Source organism: Dendropsophus ebraccatus, chromosome 8, assembly GCF_027789765.1.
Source record: "Dendropsophus ebraccatus isolate aDenEbr1 chromosome 8, aDenEbr1.pat, whole genome shotgun sequence".
Lineage (NCBI taxonomy): Eukaryota > Metazoa > Chordata > Amphibia > Anura > Hylidae > Dendropsophus > Dendropsophus ebraccatus.
In genome coordinates, this window is record NC_091461.1 from 12,810,000 (window position 1) to 12,834,396 (window position 24,397).

Consider the following 24,397-nt stretch of genomic DNA (forward strand, 5'->3'; position numbering starts at 1 on the left):
ACAACTACCATTGTTTCTGAACCTTGGCATTGGTGTAATTATTGGTGCCCTGACTAAGGACAACGAGGAATTGCTCGGCCTCCGCTTGGTCAGGTCCCCGGTCTACAGCTGCTATCCCTCGTGCCCATACCGTGACATACCATCAGGCAAGTGGCTAACCGGGTCCCTACCCAGGACTACCACCTACTACTACTCTCAGCGGAGTGGCCCGGCGCACAAGAATATAACTATTCCCTGGGTTTCCCGGCTGGCTGTGCTTCTTCTTGGGTTCTGTGGTAGTGATTGCGGTATGATTGTATCTCTGGCTCCTGGCAGCAGGTGCGGCTTTCATATTGATGTTCCATCATGAATCTCCAGGTCCTTTCATACTCTGTCACCTTTTATGCCGTATCCCGGGGGTCGGCTTTGGTATAAACCTTTTCATCCTGAATGCCCCCCCCCCTCCCACCACCAGTCGCTGGCACGTCGCCCCTCTCTCCAGTCGGGTGGGCACAGGCGATGCCTAATTCTGTTTGTAGATAAAAATAGAATGTAGAATCCACAAAGCAATTAGACGACATGATAAAAGTGGAGAAGTTCAGCCCAGCTGCCTAATGAACAGCCAGTCCCAGAGCCGGCTGCCAGCTCCCTATTATTCAGGGGTGGAGGCCGGGCCCCTGGGAGCCGCTTCTTCCCGACACATCGCCTTATTAACAGGGTTCTGCAATGGAATTGCTAAATCTTACAGCGCGTGGCAGCATCATCTGGCAACCGGGACTGTGCGGCTGTGATAACCCGCACAGCACCGAGCAAGCTGGGGGATCCAGAGCCCACCAGCCACAACTCACTCATTAACTCACAACATGCCAGGAACATGCACTACCCTAATGAGGGCCCTCAAGGCCTATAAGCCATTGCTTTCCAACCTGTTGCACAACTACAACTCCCAGAATGCCCCCGTGGCTCATTTACAGATTACAATGTATCATCCTGGTCTATCAGTTTTGTTTTTTAATTGGTTCCCTTGCACCATCAGGCATTTTACCATTAACCCTTTTACTACCTGAAACCACTAGTTCATTATGGTCTTTACCTCTCTAGACCACCAGGGCAATTACTATTAACCCCTTTGTCACTCTGAACCAACAGGGCAATTACTATTAATTCCTTTGTCACTCTGGACCAACAGGGCAATTACTATTAACCCCTTTGTCACTCTGGACCACCAGGGCAATTACTATTAACCCCTTTGTCACTCTGGACCACCAGGGCAATTACTATTAACCCCTTTGTCACTCTGGACCACCAGGGAGATTACTATTAACTGTTTTGTCACTCTAAACCACCAGGGATTCACCAATCAGCTCTTCCCCAGCCCAGGATTACTGAGGATGGTATTATGTAATTCTTCTCTAGACCCCTAGGGAGGTTACCATTAGCCTCTTTACTAACATAGACCACATGGGACATTACTATTTAAGGGGTTCTCCAGAGAAAGAAAGTGCTTTCAAATCAACTGGCACCAGAAGGTCATACACATTTGTACTTTATTTCTGTTTAAAAAAATCTCCAGTCTTCCAGCACTTATCAGCTGCTGTATGCTCTGCAGGAAGTGGTGTATTCTTTCCAGTCTGACACAGTGCTCTCTGCTGCCACCTCTGTCCATGTCAGGAACTGCCCAGAGCAGCAGCAAATCCCCATAGAAAACCTCTCCTGCTGTGGAACTGAAAATTTGGAAGTTTTTTTTTTAAATAGAAGTAAATAACAGATCTATATAACTTTCTGATACCAGTTGATTTGAAGGAAATTTTTGGCAGGTGTTCCCCTTTAACCACCTTATCACCAGCGATTTTATCTTCTCCATAGTCATCCAGCCATTTTGTGCAGAAATGTATTTTGTTCAGGCCCCATGCAGATAATCCACAGGGGATCTCGGTAATATACAGACGCCCCTACATAATACTATACGGCGATCCCAGCAACATAACCATAGACAATACAAATCCAGCTCTACTATAATGCAGCTAGACACTGATCCCCAGAAGATATAACGTCCGCTATCTCTCCTCCTCGCGGGTTTTCTCAGAATCAGAACAAGCGGAATCACTTAGAGCTTAAAATTCCTCAGTAAAAACTGGAAGAAGCGATTGTACCGCAAAGCATTATAATTTCCCGATAAAAGCTTCTCCCGTCAGTGTGATAATAAGGCGTCTCTCGGAGGGGGGTCCGGCACTGAGCGCCAGCCGAGCGGAGCCGGGAGGTTCACTAAGTGTTTTGCTTCCCAATTACTACAAGTTACAAATAAAAGAACAAACATCTCGTAACAATGAGGCGGCAGAAGCTTCTCTGTACTTATCGGGAGAAGAACGAGTCTTCAGATAACGTTCAATAACTTTCACCAAGGAACAAGTTCTGATGAAAGGAAGCGGCGGCTTTCACCCACTAGATCGGCTGTCACACATCCGGAACTATTATTTAGTCGGTTTTTAGGCTTATTACCACTCGTTTTCCTCAATCAGATAGTTTTCTCTTTGTCCCTGATGGTTTATAGCTTGTTGTTTATAATTATTCTTTCCGTGACTTCCTGTTGAAATTGCGCTTATACAAAGTCGATCATTCAAAGTGGCGCTGTAGTGTAAGATCCTTAAAATATTAGGAATATAATAGAGTTTAGCTGGAGTCAAGGTCATGACACTTCTCTATAGGAGTGAAGTTCCACCATAAGGGAAGGGTGTTCATGCATTTTCATGTCCTCCATTCTTCCTGCACGCCTTTATGTTGGGTTTTCTTCTATAGAGGTGGGAGAGGTAAGCCACTGCCGGACAGCTCTGGTGGCCTCCACAGAACAATAGGGTGGGCAATTGAAATCCAACCTCTTCTTTGGTGGAGCATCCGGGTTGGCACTTAAGACAGTCAGCTGCACCCAACAAAATCAGCAGTCTTAAAGGCGTTATTCAGCGCTACAAAAACATTGCCACTTTCTTCCAGAGACAGCACCGCTCTTGTCTCCAGTTCGGATGTGGTTTGCAATTAAGCTCCATTTACTTTTTTCGAATTGAGATACATCCCACCCAAACTGGAGACAAGAGTGGCGCTGTCTCTGGAAGAAAGTGGCCATGTTTTTGTAGAGCTGGATAACCCATTTAAGTGTATGGACAACTTGAAGGCTAGTGCAGCTGACAGTAGACAGACTTACAGGGCTTGACTAGAATCATCGCTTACTGTTGGTCTTATGGGTCTACACCATTGGCCTCATATAGATTGGAGAAATGTCAGCAGAACCTCCCTATTTCAACAGGTCTCTAATATATACTGTATATATATAGCAATACAGCCATTTTTCTTCTTGGACATTATTGCTTTACGGACCTCTTCTTGGGAGAATCCCGCATGTACTCTAGCCGACTCACCACGTTGCAGAACATTCCACCTGTTGGATATAACATACTCAGGACCACCCATACCTCATACCTTGGAGCGATACATACAAAGTCCAAGGGGGAAAAGGGTAAGTACTGAATCTGTTCACCTGCTCTATTAGATATACCTTTACCTTTTGCCTTCTTTTCCATTCATTCAATATATATGGGGGTCTCTTTACTCTTCTCCAATAATATTGGTGGAAAGGAGGATCAGACATCTTAAACATCAACACCCAGTCCTTCAGTTCTACATGGAGATAAGCCACCACCAGGGACTTCCCTTCACTACTCATTGAGAATACATACACACTTGGCCAACAGTCCATGTTTACCGGGGGCTGGGAAGAGTAGCTGATGGCATTTCCAGTTATTGAAGGTATATGGGAAGCCTTGGTGGTACATCTACCAGCTGAAATCAGTGGTAAGAGTCAGACTGACCATGCAGAACTATAGATGATCTAGCTAGAGCCATTTAGAGGTAACTAAAGTCAATTTGTGGCAGTATACGCAATTTTTAATGGGTTGATGCTTAAATACAGTGAAAACTCTGAGGACAACCTCTTTGAGAAGACCATTATATGTTCTTAATACTGGCTTTCTTTGAGAAGACCACTCTATAGATGACGGTCTCCAACCCAATCCTGCAGAGTCTTCTCAAGATTTTAGGGTAATCTAACGACCTTATTGAGGATTTGATAAAAAAAGGTTACGGTATAACTAAATGTGGATATGACCATGTTCTGTTCTGGAGATAGGTCCTCACAATGATCTACTCTCGTTGGCCTGAGGAATCTCATTTTGATGTTGGATAATATAGCTGCAGCTACTAGTTCTCCATAAGGAGAGTCCATCAAAAACACGTGTGGAGACTTACCGGCCATTTCTACTCCACTGGGAATATGCAAAAAAGCTCTCACACTACTTAGGCAAAGTGTTGTCCCTTCAGGTGAATGTTTCATTCCATCTAGGAGGCTTAGAACATTGACTGGGGATATTATGCCCAGGAAAGGAAAAATTTCTGCAGACAGCTGTTTCGAGGTTGTTGCCCCTCTTCAGTGCAGAGCAGGGTGTTGGCTGGCTAGTAAGAGGCCTATCGACGTGGGTCAAAGGGATATTGGTTCTCCATAAGGGCAATAACTCCGAAACAGTTTCCTTTAGATTGGAAGTCTTTGAGCTTTTGGCTTGGCATACATCTCGGGTCAATGTTCTAAGCCTCTTAGATGGAGTGAAACACTGACTTTAAGGGACATCACTTTGTCTAAGTAGTGTGAGAGCTAATGTGCATATGCTTTCTTCCTAGATACTGAAGTTTTAGCTATATCTAACAGTGCTCTCCTATCTAACCATAGATATCCTGGTAATATAACGGTATATGAACAATGATCCGCAGCGTACTGACATCGCCTCTTCCTTATGCTCCAAATCTCCATTCCTCTAGTTATGTAAATTGAGGCTGAAGGGCTCCGCACTTGATTTAGTTTACGAATGTGGAAAGGTTACGAGGAGGCGTCGCGGCAGCGGTGGTGATGATGATGATCAGCGCCGTAATCAACGCTTCTATTTTAATTTCAAATTGACTTGATGGGGACTAATTACACTAAATAGCAACTAATGAGGATGATGAGAACCTTCATCACCAGGAACATCACCAGGACCTTCACACCCATTGTTACATCAACCACACATTGTGTCCAATGGGAAACAAAGCTGTCAGTGTGTTACAGAACAATAGCACAATGCTTGTAATGTCACTAAACAGTATAAAAAAGGTCTAATACAACAAGGGTCAAAGCTATTCATATAGAGGAATGCCCATAACAGCCTACATCACCTATTCACAGGATAGCCAACATAGAGCTGGAGATCTATTATACTCCAGAGCTGCACTCACTGTTCTACTGGTGGGGTGACTGTGTACATACATTAAAGTACTGATCCTAAGTTACATCCTGTATTATACCCCAGAGCTGCACTCACTATTCTGCTGGTGGGGCCACTGTGTACATACATTACATTACTGATCCTGTACTGATCCTGAGTTACATCCTGTATTATACCCCAGAGCTGCACTCACTATTCTGCTGGTGGGGCCACTGTGTACATACATTACATTACTGATCCTGTACTAATCCTGAGTTACATCCTGTATTATACTCCAGAGCTGCACTCACTATTCTGCTGGTGGGGCCACTGTGTACATACATTACTGATCCTGAGTTACATCCTATATTTTACTCCAGAGCTGCACTCACTATTCTGCTGGGGGGGTCACTGTGTACATACATTACATTACTGACACTGTACTGATCCTGAGTTACATCCTGTATTATACTCCAGAGCTGCACTCACTGTTCTACTGGTGGGGTCACTGTGTACATACATTATATTACTGATCCTGTACTGATCCTGAGTTACATCCTATATTTTACTCCAGAGCTGCAGTCACTATTCTGCTGGTGAGGTCACTGTGTACATACATTACATTACTGATCCTGAGTTACATCCTGTATTATACTCCAGAGCTGCACTCACTATTCTATTGCTGGGGTCACTGTGTACATGCATTACTTTACTCATCCCGAGTTAGGGTATGTGCACACTACGGAATTCTGACGGAACACCTGTCACGGATTCCACAGCTCGCACCCATTCGCGGGTCACTGTGTACATACATTACTGATCATGTACCTATCCTGAGTTATATCCTGTATTTCTTTTATTAAATTTTAAACATAACAATAAATACAGAAATAACGCACCATATCTGACCAGAACTAAACAGTAAACAGAAAAATGACAAAAACAGAATGAAACCATAACATAAAGCACCGGTCCATCCCCACACTCATTCTTCCACACAAACAACCCATATACCTATATACAATATAAACTATTTAGCTAAACATATTAATAAACTATATACACTACTATATACAAACCTATATATACACTACTATATACTATACACCTATATACACTACTATATACAATACACCACTATATACTATACACCTATATAAATAACTAAATGTGAACCCCCTGGCCCAGTTGCATTGTGCACAACCTAATACCACAGACACAATTCTATACAAACCAACACCAACTAAACAAGACATCATTACACAAATAAACTTAAACTAAACAAGACACGATACAAAATAATAACCTACAACTAAACTATACATATATTATTTTTTTTATAATTTTTTTTTTTTTTTTTTTTTTTTTTTTTTTTTTGGCCCTGAGCTGGTCCCGCATCCCATGCCCCCAGTACATGATCACGGACGTCCATGAACCAGCCCAGGATTTTATATATATATATATATATATATATATATATATATATATAAAAGTCCCAACAAAGTCCCACAGAAGCCCCCTCCCCCCTTTTACCCACCACCCAACCTATCACTAAACCCCAACCCCAGGTGCAAACACAACACATATAATATATACAGTATATACAATTTATACAAACATACAAAGACAATCACAATACACAAACTTTTGAAAAAAAACAAAACAAAAAAAACAATGGGTGCCGCCATCATGGGTGTTTGAGTTAGACAGCTTTCTTTTTCCCACTATCCTTTCCATCCTGCCCGCCACCTTCCTCATCTGACGATGGTTTACCTCTCTTTAGTGAAATGGATGTATCCATGTCCCCTTTATTTACATTTTCCTCGTCCTCTGACCCTGGGCAGATCCTCCCCCCAAAGGAAATACGTTCCCCAGGGAGAGAGGATTCAACATCCCCTGCAGGCCCCTCCGTCATCGCACCAACCAGAACCTCACCCTGTGCCTCCTGCACCTCCGAGGAGGAAATATCTTGGAGGGTTTGGAACCGGTTTGAGAGACCAATCAGAGGGAGGATGGTTGTACCTTCCTTTGGCATCTGGGGGGTGGGAGAAGATCTTACATCTCCCCTTTTCTTATTCTTTTTAGTACCCCGCTTGTGCTCCACCCATCTCCCACTATCCTCATCCGCGCTCTCACCATGGGAGGACAGTGCGGAGATGGCCCCTTCTTCTTTCCGAATCCTCCAAATCTCCTCATCCAGATCACTGTCCCTCAGAGCCTCAGCAGTAAGATTGGCCTCGGGGATGAGGTCAGAGGTCACCACAGTTGCGCGAGGCTCCTGAGACTCCCCCATCTCCCTTTCCCTTTGGCGCTTATCCCGGCGCCTCAGTTGGGCTGGCGTCTTTTGCTTACTTTTCTTCCCTGGCTCTTTTACTCCTTCACCTCCGTCAGCCGCCCCCCCAGTAGATTCCTCCTCACGACCTTTCTCCACCGGGGTAACAACTGCATTGGCAAAGGAACGAGGGCAGCGACTGAATGGGTGACCTAAGTCACCACACAGGTGACACCTAATCTCCACACAGGATGCAGCGAGATGGCCTATTTCCCCACACAATGAGCACTTCATCACCGTGCACCTAGCACTGAAATGTGTGGGGTCACCGCACCTGTGACAGAGCTTAGGCTGACCCTGGTAGAAGACCTGGATTCGATCCCTTCCTAGGAAGGTGGCAGATGGTATATGGGTAACGGTGTTTCCTGAATACCTAAGTTTGACCATAAAGGTCCAAGCCCCTGACCAGATGCCATATTCGTCCCTGTTCTTTTTTGGGACTTCCACCACCTCTCCATACCGGCCAAGCCACGTCATGATGTCAATACAAGAGAGTGATTCGTTACGGGTTAAAACGGTCACTCTCTTGACGTTATTTTGGCGAGACACCGCCTGAATGGCAAAGTCTCGCCAGCCGGGCTCATCCTTTACCAGCTCATAGTTCGACCAAAAAAGCTCAAGCCCCTCCGGCCGAACAAAGCTGATATCGAATTCAGGGGTACCAAAGGGATGTATCAAGGCAAAGATGTCAGCTGCCTTGAAGCTCATCCTCAGCAGGAGCTCAACAACTTTAGATCTTGGGGGACATGTATCACTGCCTCTCCACCTCAGACGGACCACATTCCTTCGGACACCGCCTGGCCCGGCTGTTGGGAGAGACCACACAGTTTCCCTACCCCTTTCCTCTCGGAAGGCTGCAAGGCCATGCCTTTCTATCAAGAAAGACAGATCAACCTCCCTACCCTCTACATTGATTGTTCTCTCCCCTCTCTTTAAGGCCTGCAGGACACGTCGATGCAAGTCACCATCCCCAGGGCCCGAGGACGAGGAAAGCACCCCACTTCCCCCAGCGGCAACATTTGCATAGCTGCGTACCGCCGCTGCAGCCGCTGGGGGTGCAACTGGACCAGGCCCTATGCTCCCACCACTAATCTGTGCCCCTTCACCACCCTCCTCCACATACTCCATACCCACACCAATACCACATGTCACATTGCCCCGACCACCCTCCAAAGCCCCAGACAGATTCCTCCCCACATTCACTCCTCCCTTCTCCCCAACATTAATTCCCCCATTCACACTGGGTGGACCGGTGTGTTCTGGAACAGAAACAGATTTTGTACCATCAGCGTCATTGGGTACCAGGACCGGAGCCACCTCCACAGGACAGGCCACCGGTCCCTTAAGAAAGGACCGAACAGCCTGCCTGGACTGTTTAGAGGCAGCCCCTGCCCTATTTCTGCTGGTACCCTCTGCCTCATCAGTACTAGACTCCTCCGCACGATCTGGTCCAGCAGCACCAATACAAAACAATGGCTTAAGTCCAGACTTTCTTTTGGGAGGGGAAGGCATCTTAGCCCCAGCAGCATCCCGACGACGACACAAAGGAACAGCAGTGCCAGCGCCAAGAGCCACCGGAGCTCCCGCAGCTGACACCGGCACACAGCCGCCTTTAACATTACTGCCCACCGCTGGGCCACCTTTCTTACCACTGCCCGCCGCTGGGCCAATATCACTGTCCGACCTTACGGCCGGTTCCTCACCGGCTCCACCTCTGCTACTGCAAACAGAGATGGAGCTTACCGCCATACTAGACTCCATACTCTCCCCATTCTCCTGCACTGAGTCCACAACAGAACTCAGGTTGGGCTGAGATATGGGGTTCACACAGTGAGCTGACCCTGAGGCCAGTCCGGGGGGCACAGGGAGGGGGGAATATACAAATGTTACCTGCTCCTGAAGCTTGGTGGTCTTTACCTTAGTCTTTCTCCCAGGCGCCTCCTCTGGTAACTCCTCTCCGAATACGAGAGACTCCAGGAGCTGGATCTGGGCCATCAGCGCCCCTCCCTGGTAACTGGTGTTGCTTTCATCCCCCGAACAGCGGCTAGATGACAATGCCGCTTGCCCTGCAGGGAGCCCACTGTATGGGGTCTGTTGTTGCAGACCCCCGGGTGGATTCGGCTCAACATCACGTACCTCCGCAGCGTCTCCTTCCTCCTCCACCCGGCTCTCTGGCTGGAGCCCTCTCAGCCCTCTCTGCTTTTCTCTCTCCATTTCAGCAAATCTGTCGTCATTCTGTAGCTTCTCTTTAAATGGCCCACTGTTCTCCAGAATAAAATTTCTTTTTTTCATCAGCTTTTTGATATCGGCTTTCAGATGCTTCATTTTCGCTGATAGCTCAGCCTTTTGCTGCTTAGCAGCAGTGTCCATCAATGCTTTTACAGCACATACCTCCTCCTGGAGCTTGTACAGCTGGTTCCTGGTGTCCTCATACCCATGGAGGCTTGCAGCAATCCGGAGGCCATAGGTCTGCCCCGTCTCTTGGGACCGCGGCACCCCCCAATCTTCCTCCACACCTCCATGGGCAGACAGCCTTGCTCCAGGAGGAATGTCACTGCTCACACTTTCATGGTTTGGTTCCACAGCCGCTGTAGTGCTGCTGGTGCTTGCAGTTCCACAGCTGGTTGTAGCCTTGCGGCTACCCTTTGTCACCTCTGGTTCAGGGGCGGCTGGAGAAGCATCGCTGCACCTCCTAGCAGACCTCCTCAGCCCTTGTACCTCTGATGGACCTCCTGATGGTATTCCCTCTGCCGTTGGTCGCTGGATTCCTCTGCCCCCCACGGACCTGGTTCGGGGAGCAGGAGTTGGGGCTCTCCTTGGCTCGCTCATGCCTGAAAACCTGCTCCCTCCCTGGGGAGGAGAGAGCAGGCTCAGGGGCAGATCTGGCTTGCCTGGAGCCCAGGAGCAGCAGACTTGCACAGCCTCACACAGCAGGACCACACCCAAAACTAATTGGATCACCACTCCAGAGCTGCACTCAGTATTCTGCTGGTGGGGTCACTGTGTACATACATTACTGATCATGTACCTATCCTGAGTTATATCCTGTATTATACTCCAGAGCTGCACTCACTATTCTGTTGGTATAACTTAGGATCAGTACGGGATCAGTAATGTAATGTATGTACACAGTGACCCCACCAGCAGAATAGTGAGTTCAGCTCTGGAGTATAATAAAGGATGTAACTTAGGATCAGTAATGTAATGGATGTACACAGTGACCCCACCAGCAGAATAGTGAGTGCAGCTACAAAAGTATAATACAGGATGTAACTCAGGATCAGTAATGTAATGTATATACACATTGACTTCACCAGCAGAATAGTGAGTGCAGCTCTGGAGTATAATACAGATGTAACTCAGGATCAGTACAGGATCAGTAATGTAATGTATGTACACAGTGACCCCACCAGCAGAATAGTGACTGCAGCTCTGGAGTATAATACAGGATGTAACTCAGGATCAGTAATGTAATGTATGTACACAGTGACCCCACCAGCAGAATAGTGACTGCAGCTCTGGAGTATAATACAGGATGTAACTCAGGATCAGTACAGGATCAGAGATTTCCTATAGTAACAATGTAACTCAGCTGTTATGAAGATTATTTCAGTGTATGGTAACTAACGCAAAGTGTAAATTTTTAGGGTTTCTTGAAGGTTTATTCGGTTATTTTATTTGCAGAATCTTCCTCCGTAAACACATTTACTACTGAGGTAAGTGGAGAAGGTGCGGGGAGGATGGGGGATGGGAATATATAGGAATCCATGTACATTACGCCGGTGATTTGGAGTTAGAGCGTCTGCATTGCGTTTATAGATGGGCCGACCCGGAGCCCATCTCCTTCCTCTACCTTCCTCCTCACCTTCCGGCACTTTATATGGGACTTTATTTTTAAACTTCATCGGCAGAATAAAAATGCTTTATGGCGTCTTTGTGACTGTAAGGGCATCATTATGCTTTGGTGCGCAGACGTTGATAGAAAGTAATGGAGTGGCGCAGCGCGCGGCGTGTTTATGGCTCGCGTGATGCGACCGCTCCAGCTTTATGCAGGGCTGTCAGCGGGATGAGACTGATCATGGCTGGGGAGTCTGGGAGAGAAGTGTCGAGCTGATGAGAGAATTGATCAGTGCGGAGTGTCACATCCCCGGCCCTGGAGAGGGGCTCATATATGGATGAACAGCTGTCAGCGGCGGCAGCCATCACAGCCTGCTCTACTGTGACTTACAGCATGAAACTTCCATGCACAGCGTAAATCAGCCATGAGATGCGTCAGCGAGGTGTCTGACGATTGTATTTCCAGAACATTCCTTATTTAACAGCCTGACTTATTTATTTTGGGAAAACATGAAGATGCGGCCGGCCTGGTTTATGGCTCGCTCTATGGCCGTTTTTGACTGCATCTTCTCCTGTATATCAACTACTGACGGTATTGAGCGGAGCAGTAAAGCACCTGCAGCTGCACACTAAAACTCTGGATTATAGCAGAGAGCAAGCTGGCAAGGAAGGGCTTCTTCATAGGAAGACTGAGGACATGGCTTAAAGGGGAACTATGGCGGGAAAAAAAATTCTTTCAAATCAACTGGTGTCAGAAAGTTATAGAGATTTGTAATTTACTTCTATTTAAAAATGTCAAGTCTTCCAGTACTTATCAGCCGCTGTATGTCCTGCAGGAAGTGGTGTATTCTCTCCAGTCTTACAAAGTGCTCTCTGCTGCCACCTCTGTCAATGTCAGGAACTGTCCAGAGCAGTGGCAAATCCACATAGAAAACCTCTCTGGACAAAAATGGCAGCAGAGAGTACTATTTCAGACTGGAGAGAATACATCACTTCCTGCAGGACATACAGCAGCTGATAAGTAATGAAAGACTGGAGATTTTTGAATAGAAGTAATTTACAAATCTATATAAAATTTCTTTTACCAGTTAACTTGAAAAAAAAAATCTCTGCTGTAGCCCTTTAAGAGAGTCTCGGGCAAGATGGCCGCCCACCATAATAATATACAGAAAATAAAATGAATAAATGAATCTACAGGAAATAAAACAACTATAGATAAGTAGAAAGGAGCATCTGTTAGTATTTGCTTGTACATGGAAAAAAAATGTAGCTGATAAGTTCCAATTACATGGGGTTCCAATTCTTAAAGGGGATCTCTAGGATTAGAAATAAATAGCCAATTCCTTCTACAAACAGCGCCACACCTGCATTCAGTTTGTATGAGGTATTGTAGCTCAGTCCCATTGAAGTAAATAGAGCAAAGTTGTAACCTGAGGACAGGGGTGGCGCTGTTTGTGGAAGAAAGCAGCCATGTTTTTCTATTCCAAGATAACCCATGTTACCTATTTACAGGCTCTTTGCATCTTATACAAAAATGACATACTATTAGGCATATGGACGTCATGGGGGGCCACATTTCTGACCCCCAACTTAAAGGTAAATCCCAGCTCCTTATCTCTTGCATTGAGTAGAGTGTTACCTTCTGGTCCAGGCTGTAGGCCAGCACCCAGTCCTCCTGCTTGGGGTGGAAGAGCAGGCTCTGGATGTAGAAGTTGAGTCTGTATTTCTGGTATGTGGCCCCGGCATCGGAGCTGATCATTATGCTGCTCTCCATGTCGGGATCACTGAGGAGCATGATCTGGAAGACAGCGAGAAAAATACAAAGTCTACATTAGAAGACAGAACCAGCCCAGTCATTCTCTTTTAGATACAGGAGGTCACACTTGTGTCTGAGGGTCCTAGGTGCCCATTGCTGCTGCCCCCCGTCTGTGACTTATGCTCACACCGTGCTCCAACCTGATTCAGATATAGGAGCAGCCGGTCCTTCTTTATCCCAGTGTGGAGCAGCTGTTACAGGACGGACACTCATCACAGGCGGTTAGGGTTAATACACCGATTTTACCAAAATTTAGGTTGGAACAGACTAGAAGACTGCATCAGGTGTTATCACAGGTCATAACATTATACTCAGTGCATCAGGTATTATCACAGGTCATAACATTATACTCAGTGCATCAGGTATTATCACAGGTCATAACATTATACTCAGTGCATCAGTATTATCACAGGTTATATTATTATACTCAGTGCATCAGGTATTATCACAGGTGATATAATTATACTCAGTGCATCAGGTATTATCACAGGTCATAACATTATACTCAGTGCATCAGGTATTATCACAGGTCATAACATTATACTCAGTGCATCAGTATTATCACAGGTTATATTATTATACTCAGTGCATCAGGTATTATCACAGGTGATATAATTATACTCAGTGCATCAGGTATTATCACAGGTCATAACATTATACTCAGTGCATCAGGTATTATCACAGGTGATATAATTAAAATCATCAGGTATTATCACAGGTGATATAATTATACTCATCAGGTATTATCACAGGTGATATAATTACACTCAGTGCATCAAGTATTATCACAGGTGATATTATACTTATCAGGTATTATCACAGGTGTTATCATTATACTCATTAGGTATTATCACAGATGATATAATTATACTCAGTGTATCAGGTATTATCACAAGTGATATAGTTATACTCATAAGGTATTATCACAAGTGATGTAATTATACTCAGTGCATCAGGTATTATCACAGGTCATAACATTATACTCAGTGCATCAGTATTATCACAGGTTATATTATTATACTCAGTGCATCAGGTATTATCACAGGTGATATAATTATACTCATCAGGTATTATCACAGGTGATATAATTATACTCATCCGGTATTATCACAGGTGATATAATTATACTCAGTGTATCAGGTATTATCACAAGTGATGTAATTATACTCAGTGTGTCAGGTATTATCACAGGTGATAACATTATACTCAGTGCATCAGGTATTATCACAGGTGATATAATTATACTCAGTGTATCAGGTATTATCACAGGTGATATAATTATACTCAGTGTATCAGGTATTATCACAGGTGATATAATTATACTCAGTGCATCAGGTATTATCACAGGTCATAACATTATACTCAGTGCATCAGGTATTATTACAGGTGATATAATTATACTCATCAGGTATTATCACAGGTGATATAATTATACTCAGTGCATCAGGTATTATCACAGGTGATATAATTATACTCAGTGCATCAGGTATTATCACAGGTGATATAATTATACTCATCAGGTATTATCACAGGTGATATAATTATACTCAGTGCATCAGGTATTATCACAGGTTATATTATTATACTCAGTGCATCATGTATTATCACAGGTGATATAATTATACTCAGTGCATCAGGTATTATCACAAGTGATGAATTTATACTCAGTGCATCAGGTATTATCACAGGTGATATAATTATACTCAGTGCGTCAGGTATTATCACAGGTGATATAATTATACTCAGTGCCTCAGGTATTATCACAGGTGATATAATTATACTCAGTGCATCAGGTATTATCACAGGTGATATAATTATACTCAGTGCATCAGGTATTATCACAGGTGATATAATTATACTCAGTGCATCATGTATTATCACAGGTGATATAATTATACTCAGTGCATCAGGTATTATCACAGGTGATATAATTATACTCAGTGCATCAGGTATTATCACAGGTGATGAATTTATACTCAGTGCATCAGGTATTATCACAGGTGATATAATTATACTCAGTGCGTCAGGTATTATCACAGGTGATATAATTATACTCATCAGGTATTATCACAGGTGATATAATTATACTCAGTGCATCAGGTATTATCACAGGTTATATTATTATACTCAGTGCATCATGTATTATCACAGGTGATATAATTATACTCAGTGCATCAGGTATTATCACAGGTGATATAATTATACTCAGTGCATCAGGTATTATCACAGGTGATGAATTTATACTCAGTGCATCAGGTATTATCACAAGTGATATAGTTATACTCATAAGGTATTATCACAAGTGATATAATTATACTCAGTGCATCAGGTATTATCACAGGTGATATAATTATACTCAGTGCATCAGGTATTATCACAGGTGATGAATTTATACTCAGTTCATCAGGTATTATCACAAGTGATATAGTTATACTCATAAGGTATTATCACAGGTGATATAATTATACTCAGTACATCAGGTATTATCACAAGTGATATAGTTATACTCATAAGGTATTATCACAGGTGATATAATTATACTCAGTACATCAGGACATCAGGTATTATCACAAGTGATATAATTATACTCAGTGCATCAGGTATTATCACAAGTGATATAGTTATACTCATAAGGTATTATCACAGGTGATATAATTATACTCAGTACATCAGGACATCAGGTATTATCACAAGTGATATAATTATACTCAGTGCATCAGGTATTATCACAGGTGATATAACTATAGTCAGTGCATCGGGTATTATCACAGGTGTTATCATTATTCTCATTAGGTATTATCACAGGTGATATGATTATAATCAGTGCATCAGGTATTATCACAGGTGATATAATTATACTTATCAGGTATTATCACAGGTGATATAATTATACTCGGTGGGAAAATCATGGGAAATACAGAACTTATAGAACAAACAAAAAAATGGGAATTTAAATATTTTACACAATTTCAAATTGATGAAGAAGAGCATCAAAGTGGATCAACAGCCAAGTATAGTTTTAATTGGAGATAAGTGAACCGAATCTTATAAACTGAGATTTGCTCTGACTTTTGCAAAAAGGTCTGGTACTGAACCAAACTTTTTGCAAAGTTTCAAATGAGTTTGTAAAGATGGTGGCCGCACAATTTAATACACATAAAAAAAAAAGAAACTTTCAAAGCGAAAGTGACAGCCCACTCTTGGACGACACTCGAGACAACATGGCGCTGTCCCATCTCAGTGAGTGATTGGCTGAGTGGGCATTTGGTGGTTATGGCTGAGAGCAGAGATGGACACAGAGGAAGCGTGGTAAGTTGGTAAGTACAAACACAGGTAAGTATTGATGAGCAATAACTGTTCTAGTGCGGTTTGTTTCAGGTTTGGTTCGGTTCGGACGAACACAAAATAAACTTTTAAAAAGTTTCTCTAGTTTTAATAGAAGAACTCTCTCTGGTCCAATGGCATCAATAAAAGAATATTGGGGCTGATTTTTCCACCAAAGAAGGGTCGTGCCCTAAATGTGCATATATGGACAGTTACATCTTAGTGTTTTTCTGTACAGTGGTTCTTTCCACCCAGTAGTATAGTAGATACCAGTGCATCGCCCTCCTCTATGGTATGGATGACGTTGGCCATTACATGACCCAAGCATCTGACTGCCCCAGGCTGAACTTTTTCTTTTTTTTTTTACCAGTCATGCCTGGAGCACTATGATGGGATAACCCTAGGATATCGTGCCGGTGACTGGTGAGGTGCGATCTCCTTCCAGTTTCCTTTCATCCTCCTTATTGTAGCACAATACCCTCCTCTCATCTATCATGATAGTTTTCTCTTTCAATCAGCATGAATAGAAGAGGCGGCGGAGGTTCCCACTGATGGCAGAGAGAGGAAACAGAAGACAAGTGAAAGTTAGATGACTGCGGGTGCCTCACCAGAGCAAATATGACAGCGCCAGAGAATGGCTCCCAGCCATGATGTGTTAGATTGCAGTCACTTCAATAGCTGCTGGAGATTCGCTGCCACATAAAACACATCTGGAGACAGCTCGCTCGGAATCTGGGATCTATAAATTTGGTTTATGTTCATGAAGTCGATGTTCAAAGTTGTTTTGTAGGAAACATTGTTAACCTTTTCAGGACAGGACAGGGCTGAGACGTCAAACTCAGACGAGGATAAGAAAGAGAATATAGAATATAGGAACGCTATGAAAACTTTCATGGGAGGAACAAGCCAAGGATTAGCATTGTGCTCTCCGCAGCTGTAAAAGCAGGAGTAGTGGATATACTGTACCACTGCTAGCGACGGCAAAAGCTGCACCAGGGAGCAGAGTCTAAGGGGGCACAGGTTTTTACCAGTGCCCACTGCAAGGTGGGTAGGACTTGCTGCGGCAGGAGATCCCCAGGTCGCTACCCCTGGATTGGCTTGCTAGCGGAGATGGGCGGGGTGCAGCTGGAGACATGTAGGCAGGAAGGCAGACAGGATCCCAGCAGGACTCACAGCTTGAACCAGGGCAATAGTCACAGACAAAAGTAACAGGAAGGAACGGGCAATGGGGAAAGCTGGGACCACACACTAAGGGTAGCATGCAGAGGCTCCAACATGAGAGCCAGGGAAGGGCTGCAATGTATAATTCAAGGCTGCTGTGCACCAGCCATTTAGGGGCATGCTGGCCCTTTAAATTTAAGCAGAGCCAAGGTGCTGGCATACCCTAGGAGATGGGGCCACAGGAAGAGGAGACTGGAGCCCAGGAGTGATTACAGCAGTATGTACCTTCTGCTGCGGCTGAAACAGCACCCTGTTGGTTGCACCCCTATGCCTCTGTTCACACTGCAGGTTGCACACATGATAAAAACCTGCTCTATATAGATTTTAAAAAATTGGATCTTAGCAAATTATTTGATCAAACAGAGTGTACCACATCACCAGGTTAAAGTGTCCTCAGAAACATTGGTCCCTACTCTAGCCTTCCCACACTAGCAATGGCCTCTCCTGGGCTAAATGAGCCTACAACTGGGCAGATAGGAGACAAATCTTTATTTATAACGAGGCAGCCACACACCCCACATACAACAGAAAAATGGGAAAATTGTCCGCACCTCTATGTCTCTGTTCACACTGCAGGTTGCTGTTGCACCTTCTGTTTTTTTTTTTTTTTTGTCTGTACTTAACTCACTTGCAGCGTGCAACCTACAGTATGAACAGAAGCATAGAGGTGCTGCCAATTTTTGCTTTTTTTTCTAATGTAGTTGGGGGGGGGGGGGGGGGGGCTTCCACTCCAACCATGTCTTGTGGGTGGTATAAATAGAGATTTGGCTCCTATCTGCCCAGTTGTAGGCTTCTTTAGCTCAGGAGAGGCCAACATTTTCGAGAAATTGAATAAAAAAGAAATATGTAAACAATCATGTTCTTCGGTCAGGCCTACCTATGTATATTCAATTATGAATAAGCAGGCTGGTCTTTAGGTAGGTATGATCTAAGCAGGCTGTCGGGTGGGCTGAACGTTGTGGGGGGGGGGGTGGACCCAACAAAGAAAAGAAGACCAGTGCCTCAAAAGATGAGGTAAGCGGCTGCAGGGAGATATCAGCAGATTCATTTTTTCATATAACATTCTGAAACCAGTTTATTTGAAAGATTTTTTTTCTGGAGTTCCCCTTTAAATTAGTAAAAGTGAAGAATTTTACTATATGTTATGAGCCTTGTGGTGTATTGGTTTGGGATGGCAGATTTGGAACAATGCTCAATGGCTCATAGGAGTCTAATACATAGTGTTCCTAATGATGGCTACAGGATTGCAGTATTACAAACCAATGACACATTCATAATATTCAGATCAGTATAAGAAGCTATATAGCAATATGTATAGAAGAAGTTACAGTATATTACAGATGGCTTATTGTTCTCCTCTGTTCCAGGAACATTCATCCAAGTGGTTCATCTTCGTATTCCCCAGAACAAAAGCCCAGTAGTAGATTAGGAAGGTGTAGCTTACATTATCATGAATGTTGGCTGAGCCCATAAAAATGGCAGCCTCCATTATACCAAGACAAAAGATACACTTTAAGCTGGGCCTAACAAAAGCATCGGGAAATATCATGCATAGTCTTCAATGGAGCGAATCTCATAACGGCTAAACAATGGAATAACATGGAGTGTTTCTTGAAAGGAGCCTTGAAGCTTTGTTAGAGGGATCTTTTCTATTATCTCTTTAAGAACACGGAACCCACAGAGACTCGCAACCTATTCCCTCTAGTTAAACATTGGAGATTGGAAATAAATGTTGAGGAGGAAATGGGAAAAATCCTGGAGAAAATTTTCTTCAGTCATTTTTTTTTTTTTTGCAATCATCCATTGACTTTTGAAGTTGAAAGACCAACTAATTTCTTAAAGGGATTCTGCTGCGTACGACTGTCAGGCTTCAGCAAGTGCACCCCCCCCCCCCCCACACACACACACACACACACACACACCAGTCATTTAGATTAATTGTATTTTATTAAGTGCCGATAAACAAACTCGGCTGATGAAGGAGAAAGTCCTGCCAAAACCCAGCGCTGCCATTTGTAATTGCCAAAAGGACAGAAAGGGTGCACCGGGGACCTGTCACATATAATATAGCACTTCTTAAAATCCAATCATTTTCCATAATATTGGATAATATGACAGCCATTATTAGGAAGGAAATGACATCTCCACTGGCGTCCTCTAATCTTGTGGCCGTGTAGGGTTATGAGTAAGGGATTTGATGGTATGACTTGGAAAAGAAGTGATGCCGTGTACTTATGGGATTTCGAGACTAATAGAGGCGCTAATGGTAACTATGAGGCTGGAAGTGAACGACTACGTCTACCCACTAGGATGAGGAGAGTGCCCAAGTGGAGTGTGTAGTCTTATAGGCCATGCAGTGCTCCTTTGGGAAAACATACACTAATCAGCTGACCTTGAGAAGCAAAAGGATTTCATCCCTGCCCGACTCTTCTAAGAGCCTTAAAACATGACTGGAGATTATTAGTCAAGCCATAATCAGGGATGCTACATCCAATAGGTGGCACTACAGAGCAACCTCTTTTCCTTTAGGAGGAGAGCTACTGTAGACGGCAGTGACACTGTGATTGACAGATGTGATGTCACAGCAGTCTCCCTAATCTGAACTTGTGATGTCACTAGTATTGAACGAGCATGTTTGATCGAGCTCTGTGCTCTACTGAGCACCACATGGGTAAAGGTGGCCGTATACCTTTAATAACCTTGTAACTTATCGTTCGGCCGTCAGTTATATCTCCCACCCACCGCCAGAGTTTAAATGTGTATTGTAGAAACCCATGACTTTTTTGTTCTAATTTTTGTATATTGCTTTAAACATCCCTTTAAGGGATGAAATGCTGAAAAAATATAGAAGGAAACCATGAAATAGGTGAACCGGGCACCTTCTGCGTCAGTTTCCCTGACAGAAACACAGCTCACCTGTCAAGTGTAAAGGGAAGGCCGAGTGGTTAGGCCACAGTGGCATCAGACAGGTGGTATACTATACAATATGCTAAAACACAACTGTGTTTGTGCTACGACAGCAAAAAGATACTAGTCAAGCAAGTTATTGTGACATCACAAGTGGTTTAAAGGACAAGTCCGGCCAAGTCCTTTTTTTTAAGGACGGGGGGATATAAACTCTTACCTCTATTTGCGTCTCTTCAGCACCTGATCACCCTTCCAGGACCCTCACGGGACTCTCAATCAGAGCTGATGTCACGACTGGTTTGATTGGCTAGCCAGTCTCTTACTGGGGCGGGATGCTGCTGCAGTCACTGATTGGCTGAGTGGGCTGTCAGTCAGCCAGGACAGACATTAACCCCCCCCCCCCCCCCCCAAGTCGTGACGTCAAATCTCTGGTCTCAGGGACCAGTCATGTGGCGGATGGCAGGTGGAGATTGAGAGCTAAGTAAGGACTGGTTATTTTGTTCCCCCCGCCCCACATTTAAAACAAAAAAGTACTTGGCCGGACTTCTCCTTTAAGTCCGATAACCTTATGTGACCTCACACATGTTGTTACTCCGGTAAGATGCTGTGGCGTCATAATAGGTTTTAGTCAAGTAAGATACTATGATATCATCAAGCCCCGGGATAGGCATAGTGAACCATATGTCATATCAAATTAGTAGCTGGAAATTAAGGGGCCCGTGTGCTGTTTTTGTATGGGACTGACCTTCTGGGGTGACAGGCCAGGCCTATATCTCGTATAGCATATATCTATATAACTATATCCGATATGCTGTCACGTTTCTGAATGTGATATTTATAGCACAATACGTTGTGATCTTTAAAATATCCCCAGTAAATGCCAAGCAGAGAATTTTTTTTTCTCCTTCTGGTGGATCCTTTGAAAGGCTTAACTACAGTAAGGTCATTTAGTGAATTACCAAGTCTTCAATGAGATCCGTCAAGTGTAGGTATTATTGATTCATTATCGATCAATGATCTTAGCGTGCTCTCCCGGCTAACTTATGGCTGAAGGTCCCGGGACCTGCCCGCCACCCTCTACAGCCGCTGTACTCTGGGTGACCTCCAGCCAGTGATATGTAGCTGTACATTAGTCGCTGGTTGGTAATGAGATGGTAATTGCGTTCTCTCGGGACGTCTAACATATAAACATACTCCTTGATTAAAGAGGTGTAGCGTAGCCAACTTTGTCACAAGATGGGTCACTTTAAGTGAATTAAGATGGTGTAATTCAGGTTAAGGGTCATAGATTTTTTAAATACTCTGCTAGGGAAATTCGATTTATAGATGAGGCCCCATCAACAACTCATTTATTAGCTAAGTAGGGAGCATTCACACTCTCCTAAGGACCCAGCACTTCTAGAAGCCTGTTATTTTTATAAGAATTGCACATTACTTCATTTGTCCTGTGGTGGCGCTGCAGGGAAATTTAACACTTGCTATCAGGTTCCCCACAAATTGCAACTGATCCCTATGTAACCACTTTTTCACCAGGAGACCTAAGGGCCATATAGTAAACAGCAATGAATAGCTCCTTGTTACTTACAGTAGAAGAGCAAGGAATCCTATCAAAATAACAGGAATCCCTGCTCTGCAATACTCATCAGCATCCCCCTCAGGCCTGGAAGTGGTTTCCCCATCAACCACTTTAGGAAAGCATTGTCTAGGCTTGGTCAGACACAGGAGCAGAAGGTACAGGAGCAGGGACGCCTGTCATTGACTAGAGTCCCTGCTCCTGTAGTAGATTGACCCAAAGCAAAGTTCTAAGCCTAGGTTCACACTCTGCATCTGTTTCACTGTATTCATTTCAGTATGTGGTCAACCGTGTCTTAGTGTACATTAATTTTCTTCTTTTTTTTTTTAAATAGATCTGTTTCAATCAGTTTTTTAATAACATAAGTCAATGGAAAACAGATCCTGCAGTGTAGCATACTAAAACATCTGCTTTTACCATTAATTTTTGCATCTGTTTTTCCCCTTTACCCATGTATATATTAAACGGACAGCAAAAACGCAGTGTAAACAAAAGTTATAAAGAAAAAGTAGTGACATAAACATAATATATAAATATAGATATATGATCCACCATACTGGAAGCTAACACATTGGGTGACATTTTTGAAGGCTGCGCCACTGGTGTATGCCACGGAGTTGGCTGGGTTATCCAGCCCTACAAAAACATGGCCACTTTTCCCCCTCTCTTGTCTCCAGATTGGGTGGGGTTTCAAACTCAGTTCCATTTAAGTAAATGGAGATCAATTGCAAACCGCACTCAACTGGTGATAAGAGGGGGAAAAGTGGCCATGTTTTTGTAGCGCTGGATAACCCCTTTAAGTCATGGCAGAAATCTACACCTGCTCAAGTTAGGCTGGTTTAACTTAGAGGTATGCGCCTCTTAGTAAATCTGGCGGGGCAATTGGGGTCGGGACCTTATTTAAGGCCCGACTACTCCTACACCCATCTTCATTAATGTCCCCCGTTATAATCCAGTAAAAAAAAAAAAAGAAAGAAAAAAAAAAAATGATGGTGGAATTTCAGTTTTTTTCCCATTGTCACCGACAAAAATGTAAAAGTTTTCAATACAATAAACATAACCTAATTGGTGTCTTTATAAATAATAAAATACAACAAAAAGGAAAAACTTATATAAACAAAGTTGTGTCTTTCGGCATACAGTGGTGAAACCCATCGCTGCCACTTTAAAGCCCAAACTAGGCCACTTCCCAGCGGGTCCCCTTACACACACCATTTCTTTTAGCATTTTTGGACTGGAGTTTCAAGCATTTCTTTCCCATTTTGTAACATGTAACAAGTTTTTTTTTTTCCTCTGGAGATTTTAATGTTCTTTAGAGAAGACTTAGAGAAATCCGTACAGATCATACTCCGGTTATCATGGCCAGTGTGCTCCTGTCCTGGACTGGTTCTGGCTTCCATCTTGATGTGCATGGTGTGGCTTATATATTCAATGAGTTACTGTTATTAATAAGCAAAAAACTTTTCACAAGCCATAGAGACACATCAAGCGCTGTGATTGGTCAGGGTCTGGGTGCTGGGACCCTCAGCAATCACTGGATTCAGTCTTAGAGTTGAATCAGTTGAAGCCAATAGTCTAATGGGAACATGTACTTTTCAGCCAATTCCAGTGGACCAAAGCAAGCCATACACCTACACCGTGATATCAGGTGAGTGTGCTTGTGATATCAATAGGTAGAGGGGAGAACGTTTTTAGCAGTTGCTTACCTACAACCCCCCCGCCCCCCTCCAACGAACAAAAGGCCGAGCAGGTTAAAGACCAACCTATCTAATTCTTCTCTCCCTAGCCATCTGCCCTTGGGGAGAGCTGGAAGGACCCCATGCACATTCGACCAGGGATCAGGCATCTTTGACCTATTGGAAAACTACAATTCCCCTCATGCCTGGACAGCCTGAAGGTTCCCCATCCCTGCAGTAGATGGTCAGCTATTCCCACCAACATTAATAAGTTTGACCAATACTTGACTTTATTGACTATAGAAACAAGAATACCCATCTGTGACTGCTTTATTGCAGAGCTAGTGTCCTTGAATAGACTTTTTTTTCCATCCAGTGAAGCTATTAATGGAGTTATCTGCTTTCTTTCAACAATAGCGCCACCTCTGTCCTAAAGTTGTGTGCTGCATT

The 24,397-nt window shown here is 43.8% G+C and overlaps 1 protein-coding gene across 2 annotated transcripts in view; it reads right to left on the reverse strand.

The window, feature by feature from the left end:
* SORCS3 (sortilin related VPS10 domain containing receptor 3) overlaps nt 1–24,397 on the reverse strand; it is a 420,882-nt gene that overhangs the window by 197,609 nt on the left and 198,876 nt on the right. For both annotated transcript variants that reach the window (XM_069979813.1, XM_069979814.1), the window contains exon 4: nt 13,070–13,228. In XM_069979813.1, the coding sequence (XP_069835914.1) occupies nt 13,070–13,228 (159 nt within the window). The remainder of the gene's footprint in view (nt 1–13,069; nt 13,229–24,397) is intronic.